This window comes from Takifugu rubripes, chromosome 11 (genome assembly GCF_901000725.2).
Source record: "Takifugu rubripes chromosome 11, fTakRub1.2, whole genome shotgun sequence".
NCBI classification, from domain to species: domain Eukaryota; kingdom Metazoa; phylum Chordata; class Actinopteri; order Tetraodontiformes; family Tetraodontidae; genus Takifugu; species Takifugu rubripes.
In genome coordinates, this window is record NC_042295.1 from 13,181,652 (window position 1) to 13,199,334 (window position 17,683).

Genomic DNA, 17,683 nt, shown 5'->3' on the forward strand with positions numbered 1-17,683 from the left:
TCATTAATTACACCATCAATTAGTTATTTGCTGTTAAAATGGAAAATATGTTTGTCAGATCGCAGTGAAGAAACAAGTACGATGTTACATTGATTAAAAAACACTGATTGGTTTGTTTTGCAAAGGAAATTGCTGTAATCCTTACACAAATGAGTTAATATGCGATATATTTTGCTATTAGATATCATTACCAATCAAATGTCAACGTTTTTCTAATGTTACAGTGTTCGTTTTTCTAATGACACTTTAATGAATTCTTAAATGGGCTTGGAGGAGTTGAGTGGGCAGGCCTTTTGTGTCATTTCAAAGGCAGCAGGATCAGATATGGTTTAGAAATGTTTCTTTGTTCCTGGTGTGAGAACAGGGACTTTTTCTCTTTTCACTCAAAACTTGTCCTCATTAACTCTGTCCCTATCTCTGAAGCATCTGCGTTTTAATCCAACTGAAGATGGTGCTACTTAGCACTATCTGCAAATCAAGTTCATTAGCTTTCATTAGCATTAAATAGTTAATTGATTTTTGGCTTTCCTTTGTTGAAGGTTAGTCACCAGATGATGCTCTCTGATTCGCATTCACTTCTCACAAAACCGCTCATGTCCTTTACTTTACCACCAGTGGCACATTAGGAATAAATTTGTAGTCCCCCTTTTTTGCACAGAGCTGTCCTGTGGGTTATATAAGAATGTCTGAATCGTAGTTTATTGGTTTAATTTTGCCTTTCTCATCCCTGCTGAATATTGCCATACTTGTACTGTAAATCGAACCTTTAGAGTTATCCAGACATAAATTGTTTTTTTATTTATTGATTTTCGCGCTGTTGTTTTGTTGTTTGGTCACAGGATTATGTTGTTACGGAACAACACTCTGAGAATCGTTAACTCCAGCCGGACAGACGAGGGGAGCTACGTGTGTCGAGCAGACAACCAGTTTGGCTCGGCGGAGATGACCGCTGTGCTGTGGGTAAAAGGTAAGTGGTGCCCTGGAGGGACTTTATTTTCTGCCAGATTAGCGCAAGTTCACCACCAGGAAACAGACCCCAATGTCACCCCCACCCCCCACCCCCTTCTATTGCACGGGTGCTAGCAAATTTATGGTGCTCGTTCACCCGTGAAGCAAAGGCTCTCTCACTAAAAAATCATATTTCACAAGGACACACATAACAGCACACATACAGGTGTGACACACATGCACTAAACCCCACTTGGATTTTTATGTGATGGTGTTAAAGACTCTTTTTATTTCGGTTTGGGTTTCCTTTTTGCTCTTCCGTGTGGCTCACAGTCAAATTGAACATCAGCTCAGTAAGTCTGGGTTTGCCTGGGGTGACAGTGCAGCAGCATTGTGCTTACAGATGCCATGCGTGTGGAGCTCAGCCCGCACAGGGTGGAGGTGACGGTGGGAGAGAGCGTGGTGCTGAGCTGTAAGGCCACGCATGACACGTCCCTGGATGTGACGTTCCAGTGGTTCTTCAACCAGAGACCCATCACATTTCAGCAGGACGGAGGCCACTTTGAATACATTCAGACAGTACGAGCAAAGGTAGGGCTGCTTATAGATTTCCATCTTATAAATGATCTGACTACTGTGCCTACACCACAGGATGAAGGATGTAGAAAAGAATTGTAATATTCTGTGACTTTCAAGTTTGACTTATCCTTTATTTCAGATGATTTATTTTTTGCTATATAATTATACCAGAGGGTCGGTGCCAGCAAGTCGTGCTCTCAATTCTCTGCTGTGCATTTACAGTACACAGATTTAAAGTCATGGTTGTCCTCAGAAACATTTCAGTTTGAAAAACCCGAGGAAAACTGTGGTTGCTCTTCTTCCACCACGTTCCTGGTAAACTCCATCAAAAAAAAAAACAACACACACTTAACTCTAAATTTAAATGCACACTTAATTTATTTATTCATTGTTTTCAAGCCATCAAATCGGTGTTTTTTTGTTGCTTCAAGCGCTTTAATGGTGAATGATCGGTAGAGCAGAAAACAAATTCTCTGTGAGTGTCGGGAGCCTTACATCACTTTTCCTTTATCAACAGCGGTAGTAAATCGAGCCCGGCGTGTGCTTGGTTATTCTCCGTGCTCTGGAAGGAAAGTGTTTGCAGTGACAGTCCTACAGGCACCACAAATTCCTGGCTAAAGCGTGGCTTGTAATTTTAATCAGCTTTTCTGCTAAATGGCCGCCTGTAGATCCTGAATTATTCCCAGGCTTGCCTTAAGGCATTCTCATTTCAGCTGAGGAATGTTCCAGCAAGAAGCGCCGGAATTGAACACAAATCTCTCAAGTCACCTAAGCTTCTGCGGCGTGTGAGAGTTATCCATTTAGGCTTTTCTCTCCTTTCCCATTCACAGCAGTCCTCAACCGTGGATCTGATGATCAGGAATATCCTGTTAAGACATGCTGGGAGGTATGGGTGCCGGGCCCAAACCAGTGCTGATACTGTGACCGCAGAAGCTGAACTTCTTGTTCGAGGTGACGCTTTTGTCCGTCTGTGTAACTGTGAACTACACCTACAAGTCCTCATTATTAGTCCTCTTTGTTTTTTAGAACTGATGCTGATGTAATACTGTTAATTTAAATTATCCCTCAGTTCATTCAGTGACTGTTTGGAAAATTGACAACAGAACTTGAACTTTTTACGTATTCAGTTTTTTATTTTTTATTTTTTCTTAAAGTCTTCCATGGCTGAGCAGACGGAACATTTGCATGCACAACTCTAAAAGGTGCTAAGCAGACTGCACAGAACAACCAGTCATCAGCCTCTGTGACTGTTGCGGATATTTGTCAGCCCCCAGATGATCGACACAAGAAAACATGTTTATGATTTCAGACACCTTCACAAAGCACGAATGAAGTCAAATATGAGCTTTTTCTTTTGGTTCTTTTGTATGAGACGCATAGTTAATTTAAAAATTAATGAAAAAAGGAAAACCTATGGGGGGGGGGGATACACACAGTGGACACTGTCGGATTAAAGTCAAATATTAAACTGAAAGTACTTTAATTATCATTTTGCAGGGCTTGTGGTCAGAACCAATTCATGTTCTACATTCCAGGGTTAGAAAAGGGTAAGAAAATGTATGACTGTCTGGCTAATAGGACCCTTTTTAGAACACTAAGAAGTGGCTACATTTTGATTGGGACCTAAAATTCATTTTGACGTCAAATGTTTTACGACAACTTTCTCATGAACACTTTTGGAGACACAGTACACTGATTCTCGCTGGCTGTAGCAGATGCCAGTGTTTTAATTGCAGCCCCCCCACCCACATATGTTGCATTCCATTCACTCCTGTACGCCGAGGTAAACATATGCCGAGCTGCGTTATAACACAGGAATGTCTTCAGAGCAGCCATGCTCAGCAGAAATGTCTCGAAAGCTTCTTCATCCCTTAATCAGCATAAAATCCTTTGCAGATCTGCGCTAACTCGAATCCTGTTGCTGTTTAGGTGGTCGTGTTCCTGCCTTGTATGTTTTTTTTTCCTATATGCAGATAGCAACACATCCCTCTTGGTGTACTCATTAGTGTATCTGAGAGCAGCCATGAAGGATAAACATCTGAAGTACATCCTAGACTCAGAGACACACTACATCCTCCCCTCATTCATTTCCCTTTGTTACGCTTCAATGCTGCCGTCTTTTCACCAGGCCCTCCTGGACCACCTGGAGTTGTGATAGTGGAGGAGATCACAGATGCTACAGCCACCTTGTCATGGACCCGTGGCCTGGACAACCACAGCCCGATCAGCACCTATAATTTACAGGCCCGCAGCCCATTTTCATTAGGCTGGCAAACCGTCAAAACAGGTAATCGATAAGCAGCAAATTGCAGCATCTGGAGTCCCTAATCCTGCTCAAGGTTGTGTGTGGAGATTGTGAATCAAATCAGCTTACTGATTTCAGTGGACATAATTAGTTTTATATATTAACCCACTCAGCCATTCAGAACATCTCCAGAAAGTCTGAGCTCAGCTGACTTGAGCTGTTTCACTTGAGTCCTGAACGCCTCCTGGAGAAGTTAAAATAAAGTTCCCTCTCCCGCCAGATGTGTATTTTCTGAACTTGTCTTTTGAAATGTCAGAGTCATTTGCCCACATCAATTTTCTTCTAATTTGATTCAGGCATTCAACTCATGAGTGCGAATTTGACCTTTTATGCTGCTATTAAAAGGCATGGTGATCTCCATCAGCGTAAATACAAATTTACAGCTTCAAGAGGTTTTTTTCTTCTTTTTGCTGAACTTTGACAGCAAAATCACAAACTACTGACTTATTTAAAGCAGGTAGATGCACTGAACCCAGCATGTGTAATCTGTCTCAATATGCTATGTGATAATAAAAGCTAATGTGAGAATTTAGGGTTTGGTAATCTTGCATCCCCACATACATAAATCACTTTGTATACACTCACATCGCGTCCTTTTTACCACATTTAAGGTGATAAAGAACAATTAGAACTCTGTGATGCATTGTGTTGCACTTGCTGGATTCGCATAAAGGGGGATTGGGCTTTTAGCTCGCGCTCTTTGCAGGCTGAGTTATCAGCTCATGTTTGAAGAGCAGCTTGCTTGCCAGAGTGCTCTCATTACAAGCTGCCTCAGATGATTAAAACGTGAACTCTGCTGCTTCACCCAACATTTTCTTTGTTTGCACAGAGAGACCTCGGATCTGCTACATTTGTGACACTGCTTGCTGTTAGACACTGTTGGCTTGCTGTAGGGAGAATATTGATATTTGACCCTGGAATATCGAAACAAACTAGATTAGCACACTTATGTTCTTGTAATATATCCACAAATACAAATTTCATTACAATTCCTTTTTCATTACGTCTGATAATGCTTTTCTTTCAGAACCACTCGGCTCAAATGTAATTTCTTATTCTTAGCTGAGTGGAAAAACTGCAAAATTGCCTTCTAGATAATATTTTAGCTCCATAATTTAGATTGTTTATCACTGTTTGTCTGCAGACCCTGATCCCGTAACAGGGGATCTGGAATCAGCCATGGCTGTGCAACTCAACCCCTGGGTGGAATATGAGTTCAGGGTGGTGGCCACTAACGCCATTGGAACTGGAGATCCCAGTGTCCCATCAAGAGGAGTCAGGACTAAAGAAGCGGGTAAAGTGTTAAACCTGCTAAGTTTGGCCTGATGCCATCGTGCAGTGGAGAGTGTTGGTGCTATAAGATACAATGATGTTGTTAATATACTTTTTTCTAATTGAGCCAAAACTTAAATGGATTTCAAAAATCTTGGTGTTTCTGCTAAAGCAGCGGTCCTTTAACGCCCAAAGACACAGACACGGCATAATACACAATTTATGGCTGGATAAGATTTACCGCGACAGACTGGATGATGTGTGCTGCTTCACTAACTGCTCGTATCTCATCTATAAATGTAATAATTACAAAGGTCATTGGTCATTTGATAGAAGCTAATTTAATCTGTCCTATCACTTCATTGTAATTAACAGACTAACTACTTTATCTCCTCATAGTTCTGGTGATTTATCAGTCCTTAAACTTCGAAACTGAGACGCAAATGTCAAAAGTCAGAGCCGTGGAACATATCGCCATGGTTCATTTGATTGACAGTTCTTTTTTCACTTCAGTGAAAGAACGAATTCGATTAAAAACAAAGTGACTTTTACTTGAATGTGTTGTTATTTTGTCATATGTATAACTTAGCATATTAGTCACGGTGCACATGAAGTGAACTTGACCTTTTTTGTGGAAACAGTTCCATCTGTGGCGCCGGCAAATGTGAGTGGAGGGAATGGCCGCCGACACGAACTCGTCATCTTGTGGGAGGTAGGTGTTCGTCCATACCAGTGCAGAAGAGCCAGCATTGCCACAGACCTGTAAAAGACATGTAAAACCATCAATATTACAGTGTCCTTTAGGAAAACAAACTTTTTATTATTATTATTATTAAGGCTACTCCTGTTTTTATAGCCATCTTTGATTTATGAAAGAAGGTTTTAAGGCCAGTGAGGTTTAGTGTCCACCTTGCAGATAAAGAAGTGGGAGGCAGAATGAAGTGGCTGAAGGGGAAAACCTCCTGAGAAAGTCAAAGACTAGTAGACCATGTCCTAAACCATGATGTGTTATTAGAGGACACTAAACCAAGGGAGAAAGTTGACTGATGCAGGGGAAGATTGCACCATGAATAATGTCTGTCTGGGTGTAAATGAAAAGTAATGCTATAAATTGTAGATATGGATCAGATCAGCAAACACGCCAGGAGATATTCCAGAAAGCAAAGGAGAAAAACCAAAAGAAAACAGGGATGACCTGAAAGATCGATATGAAATACGATCTTAACTACAGGAAAAATAAATAACCAATTAAAACTGAAGATCAACTGTTTTGTCAGTCCCTGATTATGAGATTTACACAGGATTGAATCATTTTACAGCTGGTTGCATCTGCTAAAGGTGAATTTGTGAAATCTTATTCAGTGTATTTAGAAATTAGTTTGAAGGGAGCTCAGAAATGCTGATTATGATGCTGCTTCTTTGGTTTTTACTTCCCTAAAAGTATTGTTTCCACCCCAAGCAATACAGAAAAAATGGTGTCATACAATGATGCAAATTTATGAAATGCATCTTTATATTTATGTTTCTGCCTCTCTTTTTATTATTTTTAAGCAGATCGAGTTAATCAATGTGCAGAAACACTCAACATCCCGGGAGTTGTGACCCCTGGTGTGTAGGTTATGATAAATATGTTCATTACAGCACATCCTCTGGGACAATATGCAGGTTGGATGTGGGTTGCCATGGGAGACAGGGATCAGCTCAGAGCTCACTTCTCTCGCTTTGCTCATGCGGGACACATCCAGGATATGAGAATCACATGCATTCATAAATGTTGAACAATGCAGGATTCTTTTTTCAGTGAAAAGAAGTGCAAACACAACATCTCATAGGTGCTCTAAATGCAGCGCCGAATGCTTCTCCATCCTGTAGATCAGACAAACCCACGAATCTCTTGGGTTGTATCAGTTGGGCGGCATATTGTTGTCATAATTCTATAAATAGCGCTCTTCCGTTTCATCCTCTGGTATTCCTTTTCTTACCTGCTGCTCATCAGCATGCAGACTCACCTGGAGTTTCACAGAGAGCCAGCAGGATGTAATTTTGGTCAATTTGTGATGGTATCTGTGCTTAACATGCACAGCGCATCTTTCTCACTGAACCTGTCTGAGCCTGTGCTCGATTGTCTTTAGAGGCAAGTTTAAGTGATATTTTAAAAAGCAAAGAAATAAAAATCGTCAGTGAATGAACGTGAGCAACGTCCGGATCGCATCCTGTTACACTGAATATCAGCTTCTTCCTCATGCTGTCAGAAGTTCCTAGAGTCCAAGGACAGAACTTTTTCACAATTACAAAATTTGCTGACACTGCTGTGGAAAAAAGGCCAGTGGGGCCATGTATTACACAGAGCTACCATCAGCCAAGCAAGAGATTAGGAGGCTGTGAATTTTAAATCTGGTCCCACTGGGGAGGCATGATCGTGACAAGCCTTGAAATCCCTGAGTCATTTCCAATAAATTCAGACATTTATGAATGCACTTTTGTCATCTCAATCTTGACAGCAGTTGTGCAAAATGTAATAAATCTTGCACCAAGTAAAAGGATATTAGTCTGAACTGTTTTAAAGTGGACAGCTTGGCTGGTCTACAGATTTAGGCACAGCATGTGCAGAATAACTATGAGCTAAAGTTGAAAATTTGCAATTGAGATCAGTTGGAGGATAAATTAACATGGGAACAGTGAACAGATGTGGAGGCAACTGACAGTTATTCTTGTAGTTATTAAGTATGGAGGCCCAACTGCCACTGAGAAGATAACCTTCACATGAGGAGAAGTGCCCCTCAGTGGCACATTAAGGGGGATAATGTCTGTTCCAGATGGGGTGCTGTTTGGCTGCCCAACATTACCTATTTATAACTTCAGAATTTCATTACAGCCACTAGTAGAACACAACGACAACCAGCTTACAAATAATTAACCCTACAGGAAGCCATGTTTGAAGAAAATCATGCTTTTTCTAACCACGATTGGCGCTTAAATAGACAGTAGATGTCTTTTAAAGTAGGGCTGTCAAAATTTACACATTAATATGGATTAATCCATCAACATGATCAAGCTTATATTTTTGCCGCAATTAACCCATCTGCACCGGAGAATGACTCTGAAAGTCTCTGGTAATGCATGTCGGGCAGTTTGCCCAAGTAGAGTTACTGATCCGGCAGTGGCAGGCAGCAGAAGCAACCGAGACAGAGCAGTCACAGACATAAAATATTATACACACTCTGCAGGAAGGAGCACTTTCAGCTGAAAATACCACATTAGCTGCTTGGATGCATTCTAGATTTAAAATGAGTAGCATTTAATTGTGATTCATCAAAATTAATCCACAGCAACCCCGTGATGAATGTGACTATGATTATTCATCTTTAAGCACTATTTAAAGCTATGCATGTATTTAAATTATGGCAAGAACACCCGCTTGGTAAGACAATACTGTAACCACTGTAGACATCCATTTTCTTTAAACTGATTCTTCTTTTTCTTTCATCAACTAAAAATGGGTGGTTTGGGGTAAAAACATCACCTTTGTGTAATGTCATCCCTTTTCTAGTCTTCATTTCTTGGTCATTTTCCCTGATTCCACTCATTCTGGCTAAAAATTGGGAATAAATAGGGCCATGGCGGATGATCAATGAGGAGAGATATTAAAGGAGACGGGGCAGGAATGTTAGCCTTTTCTGGCAGTCGAGGCTTGTGAGCGCCACGCCGCTCTGCCTCCCCAATCATCTGTGCTGAGTTGTCAAAGCCTGGATGGCCATGGTGGGCAGGGTTATTAAGCAGGATGAATGACTAAATAGTCTCTGCAGCTTCATTCATCCATCTCATTAGAGTCGACGGTAATAAACGGCATTCGCAGGGAGCCATTGGCTCCACCATTAGTGATGAGCCAACAGTCGGCACCAGTGAACCCAGCGAGCCTTGGAGCTTCATCCTGGAGTCTTGAAGTACCTCAGCAGGACCTGCCTTTGTCATGCATCCACGTTTCTCTCTTCCCAAACATGGAAGTGTTTGTAAATTGGCACTTAATCTTGGTAAATAGCTTACTTCATATTCCCTGGCATCTCGTTGAAAGTTTGATGGGAGGTAATTTATTTTCACTGATGAGTGCCGTAATTAGTCAGTCCTGGAAACTGTGAAGTGAATGAAAGATGATCTGCGTTCATCACCAGTCCCTCTCCACCACGAACAGTATGGCTGATCCTTTAATGGGTGGAGGCGTCAGAGCTGTTTTGCAGTCGCAGCGAGTCAAAAGCACGTTTTTTTTTTTTCTCTGTCTTTAGTAATGTTTCAAATGAGCTGAGAAGATGTTTGATATTCATTGGACTGAATCGCTGTAGTTCATGTCAAGTTAAAAGTCTGCACTTTTTGTTTGCGTACGTGCAACCGGAATAAAAAACGATGATAAACTGGCATTTTAATTGACTAAGCACATCTTAGAAGGAAACAACAAGGTAAGCAAACATTAAAAAAAGGAAAAGCAAAGGTGATGACTGAGTTTAGATGACAGAGGGTTGTGTCCATCGTGTAAGAATAGCAGATGAGAGAACGTATTCATTTAAATCCGACTGATTAAAAGATATTTACAGCTCTTTTTGTGAACCCTGTTGAAGAGGTTTGTTCCGAATCATGCTGAGGTCAACCGTCTGATGTTTCCAGCCTGTTTCTGAGGAGTTCCAGAATGGCGAGGGCTTCGGGTACATAGTTGCCTTTCGTGCCAATGGAACCAGAGGCTGGAAGGAAAAGATGGTGACTTCTGCAGACTCGACCATGTATAAGTACAGAGATGAGACTTTCCCCCCACTGACTCCCTTTGAAGTGAAGGTTGGCGTCTACAACAATAAGGGAGATGGGCCTTTCAGCAAGGTTGTCATCATTCACTCTGCTGAGGGGGGTGAGTTGGGCTCTGCAGCACAAAGGGATTTTTTTTTTATGAGGGGGAATTTTTTATCGATTTGACTTTTTTCACAGAGCCGAAGGAGGCGCCATCTGATGTGAAGGCTTACAGCATCTCTTCATCAGAAATAAGGCTCACCTGGAAACCCAGTCCTGGTCCTGGAAAACCAAAAGGATATGAGGTCTATATTAAATGCGTCCTTGATGGTGCACAAATACATGCTCTGTCGTGCTCTAAAACCTTTGTACCTGGTGTTTTTAGGTCTGCTACTGGAAGGAGATGGAGCAGCAGGAGGCAGGGAAAAAACAAAGAACTGTAAAAAACGAAACAACAATTATCTTGACAGGCCTAGAGGGCAACACTCGGTACCAGTTCACAGTAAACGGCTTCAACAGCGTCGGTCAGGGACCTGCCAGTGCCGCCGTCTCAGCCAAGACCAGAAGATCTCGTAAGCGCACCACTGGCATTTATCAGATGACCCTTTTTTACCGTACTTGGATGAAAATCCGGTTGAACTTTGTTTGCCTTGGCACCGAGAGAGTTGTGGTCTGTCCTTTAGCTCCTGCTCAGCCTCCGAGCAACCTGATGTGGATTCAGGAGGGCAACAATGTGTCACTGAGTTGGGAACCGGTGAAGGCAAAAGAAAACGAGTCTGATGTCATCGGATATATGGTAAAGTTCAATCTGTGAAATAATACGTGAAATTTCAATACGTTTAGAATATAGCAACAATTAAAAAAAACACTCAAATATAAAAGTAAAACAACTTTTATACTTCCTGTCATGTCCTGCAGGTGTTACTCAAACAGGAGGGAAGGGGATACAACCAGGTGACAAGAACCATTAACCCCTCCACCATGCTCTGTCTCCCAGAGGGAGGCACTTATATCATTGAGGTGCGGGCTTTAAGCGAAGGAGGAGAAGGAGCGCTCAGCTCCCAAGTTCGAGTGGTCACTTCTTCGGGTAAGACACACACCATATGACCCTTGAAACGCATCCTCTTCCTAAGAACTATTTGCCCTCTGTCACAATCTCTGCCCTTAATTGTGTCTCCACAGCTGTTTGGCGAGCTGTGTTTTCTTTAGCTAATATTGTTTTAATTACCTTACCCACGCTAGGCTTCCCACTCAGATACAGCCAATTAACCTCAATGTAGCACAATGAGCAGGAAGTTAACGTGGGCAGCGACATTCTCTGTACAGCTCCTATTTTTTTCACTTTCATTAAATCTTCAGTCTTTTTTGCCACAAATTTCAGATGAGTTGGGAAAGTTACAACCGCTAAATTAGTCAGTTTTGCTCTAACGTCCAAGAAGGTCATCAGAATGCTTCATGTCTCATCTTTTAGGTGTTCGAGCGAAAAGCAGCCAGCGCTCTGTGCACCACTTGTCACTGAGTCTAACGTGGACACCGGCCTTGGTTCTTCTGGTGCCTTTAGCTTCCTGGTGAGGCCTGTGTCCCATCCTCATTAACATGGAAGGAGCCACGAGTCTTCAACTCCTCGATTCCTTCTTGTTTGCTTTGGCCTTACCCAACCTCAAGGGCCCTGCCAAAGGGGGATTATTTTGCCTGTTAACATGCATCTCTGTTATTGTGTCCCTCCAACTCTCACCCTCATGCTCCATTTAAGGTCCTTTTTAATTTATATTCGACCGGCACACCGTTTTTCCCCCAGTCTCACAATGGTGTTGTACTATAGTGTACATTGTGTGCAAAGAATTGTTTACACATTTAAATGAATATCGTGTTTCTGGCATCAAACTGCATCCAGACAGCTCTGGATTTTACAGAGCCTGAACAATTCCTCAAAAGCTGCTGCACAAGCAATACGGGGATCAGTTTCTTTTCATTACTTATCTGCATCATCTCCCCCCCCCCAGCAGAAGTTCAGTAGAGACAAGTGCAGACACTGGGGGGGCTTTTTTATGGAAGCAACAATCGTAACTATTTGGAAACATGGTTTTTGTATATTGTGTTACCTTTAGAAAGAACACAGTGATGTGTGGTACCTGTGTCCAACTTGTTTTCAGTAGTGATAATGCAAGCGATGCTTGGTGATTTATTGAGTAGGAAACAAGTTACCTGGTTGTGCCCAGACACATCAGTAGAGAAAGAAAACTCTGTATGGACTCCTGGTTTAAGTACAAATAAATGTGATGTATATTTTTTAAATGTTATTTGTTATTTATTTCAGAGAAGAAATGTCTATGATCACATAAGAGGGATGCACGTTGTTTTTATTTTCCTTTTCAGTACTTTTCTGTTCGTCATAGACCTGCACTGGCATGTTCATCAACCACATTAAAGTTAAAGGAGAACAGCTGGATCAACCAGGACATGGATATGGGATGTCAGAGACTGTAGACAGCGATGGTGATGACTCTTGGAAGAGCCCTGAAGTCAGTCTTACACTCTTTGTTCCTTGTCTTATTCCTGTATGGAATGACTTGCACGTGTCTAGAAAAATCCCCACATGAATGTATTCCCAGTGGGCTAATATGATGATCCCTATGATTCACTTGACTTGTTTAATTTTTAATGTGGCTAATTAGTGTAAATTGCTACAACACTAATCCACCATGACATATTCATTTAAAATTGCTACTGGCAGCTAAAATCCAGCTGGCCTGCTAGACTCTGTTCTTTGTGATAAATATTCAAGATTAATTTCATACCTACAAAACATCCTGTGATAAAAGAACCTTTTGCCGTGCATATAGGGCAGCATGATAAGTGTCTCTCCCCCACATTTTGGGTTCGTCTCGTGCCTTGTTTGCAGCAACACTTATCTCTATCTGGGCCAAAATCTAAGACTCGGCTTCAGATGTAATTAATGTTCAACAGATGATCTACAGTCCTAAAGCCTGCTTGCTTGAGCAGACCTTTTGCAGACCTGCCTGCAGCTTCCAGGACTCTCTATTATAAAATTAATGTAACCAGGCTCTCCGTTCAGGTTCAGACATGTGTACCAGCTCAACCAGAAGAAGATAAGAACGCCCGGGAAAAACAGGGGACAGAGGCCGCTCCAAGCAGCGTAGATACACCTCTTCCATCAGACCTCTCTGTTTTTGGTTACAGAGGGGGAGGATGGCGATGCTGCAGCACTCGTTAAAAACGGGAGTGCAAAGCATTAGGCTATAGAACGTGGATGGAGAGGGTTTTGCAGTGCTTTTAGCCTGTTCAATGACGTCTGCTCAAACACACCACCACACAAGTGTTAATGTATTGACCTTTAATTATTCATGCAGCACCTGTCTGTGTTGGCGAATCTGATTTACGATAATGGATTATGTATCCTGCAAGGAGACCCATTTGGTTCAGAGAGCCAAAAGCTATAGTGTCAGCAATTAAATATGAACTCCCTTAAGGTTAATGCCAGTGTGTGTGAGTGTGTGTGTGTTGTCCTTTTTGGAATGTTTTGTTAAATTTCAGACCATCTGAGAGCCAGGTTTGCAGACTAGAGTATCGTGATTGCAATGTTCATTTACAAATCCATGCGTTTGTATGTTTTAATTTTGTTTCTAGTTGCATTTAAAGGATAACTGATGTGCATAGTTGGTCCTGGTTAAACTGTACATTAAACCGGTTTGTTTACATGACTGCACCCAGGAAACACTGCTGTTACATGAGAAGGCCCCACAGCTAAAGGGGTGTTCAAGGTATAGCCTCTCTTTGGACAAGAGCTGAGCTTCCTTTACTAGAAAAACCTGTTACCAGATGTGCTGAGACTAAAGACATTTTGGAGAATGGAGTCTCGTGGTGTTGGTCATTTCACATAAAAAAACGTCATTCTGATTTTTTTTTAAACGTCATTTTGCCTTTCTCCATTAAATTTGATTAGATGGTATCTGTTGATTGACTAATTAGTTAATATGATGCAGTTATGTGATGATTTTGGCGCTTTTATAGGATGTGTTGATTTTTTTTTCCCTTTTTTGCTTTTTTGGCACGTTGATTCCTTCAGTGATGAAAAAGATGGCAGAGCATGATAAGCAGGAAAGTGCGCCTTGGTCTGCTGGAGACTGTGAACAGAGGGATTAAAGCAGCGGCTTTGCAGAGAGTCAACATCCAACGTTGGATTGTGCTGGACCAGTAAATAAGTCCAGCAAATATTGAAGCTATAATTGAAGATGTCTTGACCTCTACAACTTGCTGCACAGATAAGATAGTTCCACTTAAATCAACCCAGAAACTACCTTTACAGTACATCAGTACATATTATTATTCCTGTTTTCTGCTTCTGTAGTGATAAGCATTGCAGTTTGTTGACAGTTTGCATTATTACATTGCATTATTACAAATACTTTGTCAGGACTTTACCTCCCTTGACGATACAATACAGCCTTGTATTTCATTTAAACTATTTGTGTAGCTTCCCAACAAAGAGCAAATAAGGTTCCACATATCGAATAGAGAAACAAATTGAAGGTGAACTTGTTCTGTTTTTATTTTTCCTCAGGCTCTTTACTTCACACAGAAGATATGATGCTGTGTAGCCTACAAATTTGTGGTATCTGTTGGCAACATTCGGACTGCCACAGGCATCAACTCTTAGGGATGTAATGACCCACTAGCTTTTCTCCAGCTCAATTCACTGAGCAAAACATACAATTGAATCATTGATTGTCTTCATCATTACCTTTCCTTGCTTTTTAAATACAGTGCATTTAAACAAGCGGCATCCTTTAATTTGCACTGAGATGAGTAATGTTTTCCAAAGGCTGGAATCTCAAAGACATTCTGCATAATATTAAACATCGATTACGTTTTTATTTATGTTTCTCTCCTGCCGTGGTGACACGTACTCTTTCAAAGATGCCCCAGGTAAGTAGAACAACTGTGTTCTCCATCATAAAGCTCTACTCTGAGAGATCTCAGGTTTGATCAAGAAGAAAGACTGATCAGTTTATCTAAATAAGCATTTTCATTTTTATCTGACTTATTTTTTCTGACAGTGTTGCGACTGAAAACTGAAAAGTCTCTGCTTAGAATGATGCTTTAAATACATATTTAAAGATAACAGCTCCAAAACTGGTCAATATGTTGACAAAGGAGTCCCGGCACAGACGGGGAACAACTCCAAACTCATAGTGCGTCCTCTTTTTCAAAAACATTTACCCTTAATAAGAAAAAGGCATATATACTGATACTGATAAGGGAATTAGGCTGAAGCCGTGTGCTTGGGATGAAAGGAAAGGCAGCAATTCAATTTTCTTCGGACACATTATATGTGGGTTTATGAAAGGGCAGATTTCTAAATCCAAGGATTTTAAGTGGGCAGAATAACAGATAAGCAGACTCCGAGGTTAAGTGAGAAAGCAGTCACCTCAGTTCAGAAGCCTGCATCTATCTTTAGATAGATGGGCAGAGAGAGACGGACGGCCGGACGGACACAGATACATGGATGGATGGATAGATAGATCTATCCATCTCTAGATAGATAGACCTTAATAGCACATAGATCTGAGGGTAATACCTCATGTATTATTCATTGCATTGCGATTCAAATGAAGCCGAGTGTCATCAGCTCCGTTAATGCACTGGCTTCTTCCTGGACTGAACGGTTCTGACACGTCGCTAAGACCTAGCTGCAGCCCCACATCGTCCACGGTGGAGGGAGGGAGGGAGGGAGGGAGGGAGGGAGGGAGGGAGAGGTAAATGCGGGCTTTATCCTTGGTCTGCAACTCGGCTGTGCACAGGAGCATCCAGTTCATCACTTGGCCTTTTACAGCTTCATTGCCTTCTTTACAATAAAGCCAGGTGCAGCGAACCTTTCACAGGGCTGACATATTACCTGATTTAAAGATTGTCTGGATAGTAGGTCACAGTAAAACTGCGATCAGTGGAGACAATCTGAGGCTTTCTTCAAAAACTAAGAAATAAAACAATTTTCTTGCCTCTGGACTCTTTAATGGTGTTTAAATTTAAAATCCAAAGAATGAAAGAACAAACCCTGATTTACCTAATCTACAGGCAGGTAGCTGAGCTTCTTAAACAATAGAAAGGAGAACACACACTATGTGAAAACTAACCAGGGTGTGTCCAGTCAAATATCAGATGTCCTCTAAATGACAGCAAAATAGAGAGCAGGGAATTCAAACGTGGAATGGTCAGAATCCAGTTGCACAAGGATGTTTTAAGTGTCGCCCTCCTTTCCTGAGAATATTACCTATAAAATTAAGATTCTCAGCAGAGGGGATATGATATGCTTATTTGAATAATCACACTTGTACAGAAGGTTGGTCCCCACGGGGATAAAAGCAGGTGGGGATCATAAAAAGTCACCCTTCCTATAAATATTATAACCAGATTTTCCTTCAAAATGGTGATTTCCAGTTTTCATACACAGAACATGGAGAAATATCCCAAATAACCTGTGAAATCATGTCAACTAAACTGCTCAGCCTACAGTAAATGAAAACGCTAAATGTTGCACCTATAAGGGAATATGGATTAATACCCATATGCCTTTTTCTGATTAATTTATAGCTCACTGGACTTTTGACTTTGCCCCATATAGCCTGTTGGGAGCAGGAAAAGCTGTAATTTAGAGCCACCATAGACGGAGTTTATGCTCATATTCATGCTGGAGTACAGCTCAAAATTCCTGCAGTCAACTAACATTTAAAGACGTTACAGAATTAATGCAAACATTATTACTATATGTTTGTCTATATGCTGGAGGGTTAAATCATTCAGCCCTGATGTGTTACAGGTGTTGTCAGTATGTCTTCTTTGTCTGACAGTTGCACACCGTAAAAGCCTGACAGCAACCTGAGGTTTATTCCCAGCAGAGCCACAATGCTCTCTCAGATGGTAGCGCGTAAACAGGCACACGCACGTGCGCTTTCAAATCAATATACGAGGAGATTGCAGTTTTAAGTTGGAGAATGATGAATGAGACAGCCTCTGAAGTGATTGAGCATGCCTGCTCTGATGGCGGTGCACTTCAATTGGGTTGTGCATGTAAATGTTTTCCCTTAATTGGCAGCCAGAAGAGGTTTATCACCCAAGGTGAATACAGATCCACAACACGAGCACTTGAAAAGAAATTCAATTCAGATTTAATGAGCTGAAGAACAGGAATCTGGGTTTACACTCAGAGGTTGAGGGGAGTCACTTCATTTTGTACAGTGACGTGTTTTTTTTATCTCTGGTGATTAATGTCCTTTATTTGACCTCACTGATTCAAAGCTCAAACAAGGAAATTGCTCTTGAGACCAGTGCTCTTTAACCTTCACTCTGACCAACATTTCACATGTGAGGGCTCCTCGCTGCTAATTTAGCCATGAAAAAAGAAACGTACGGTAGAAAAAGTGAACCAAATCCAAAGAGCAATAAGACAGCATGTAGATAAATGCTGTCTAAAAGACCAGCAGCATGTTGGACACTTCTTTTGTGGTTAAGACAAAGCACAGACAAAAATACACAGCAACAAAGACGCAGAGGTAGAGATCTGAAAACAAAGATGATGCTGAGAGAATCACAATACATCAAATGACGGTGGGTGCTGTCAGAGGCATCGTCTTTCCACTTCATAGCATATGAAATCCTCAGAGTAAATGCGATGCCTCTCATTTTAGAACGGTCACACACGTCTGATGCTGCCTGTGAGGAATATAATCATATTGTTTAAAAAACATTTATCCCTTTCTGCAACAAAGAATGTTTTAACAGGGCCGGTAA

At 41.3% G+C, this 17,683-nt stretch overlaps 1 protein-coding gene across 2 annotated transcripts in view; it reads left to right on the forward strand.

Moving 5' to 3' along the window:
* cntn5 (contactin 5) overlaps window positions 1-13,366 on the forward strand; it is a 56,497-nt gene extending 43,131 nt beyond the window's left edge. For both annotated transcript variants that reach the window (XM_029844267.1, XM_029844268.1), the window contains exons 13-24: window positions 840-967; window positions 1,352-1,539; window positions 2,358-2,478; window positions 3,656-3,814; window positions 4,977-5,126; window positions 5,746-5,816; window positions 9,761-9,995; window positions 10,073-10,179; window positions 10,260-10,446; window positions 10,558-10,670; window positions 10,793-10,961; window positions 11,346-13,366. In XM_029844267.1, coding sequence (XP_029700127.1) covers window positions 840-967; window positions 1,352-1,539; window positions 2,358-2,478; window positions 3,656-3,814; window positions 4,977-5,126; window positions 5,746-5,816; window positions 9,761-9,995; window positions 10,073-10,179; window positions 10,260-10,446; window positions 10,558-10,670; window positions 10,793-10,961; window positions 11,346-11,446 — 1,729 coding nt within the window. In that variant the 3' untranslated portion in view covers window positions 11,447-13,366. The remainder of the gene's footprint in view (window positions 1-839; window positions 968-1,351; window positions 1,540-2,357; window positions 2,479-3,655; window positions 3,815-4,976; window positions 5,127-5,745; window positions 5,817-9,760; window positions 9,996-10,072; window positions 10,180-10,259; window positions 10,447-10,557; window positions 10,671-10,792; window positions 10,962-11,345) is intronic.
* Window positions 13,367-17,683: the final 4,317 nt, after the last annotated feature.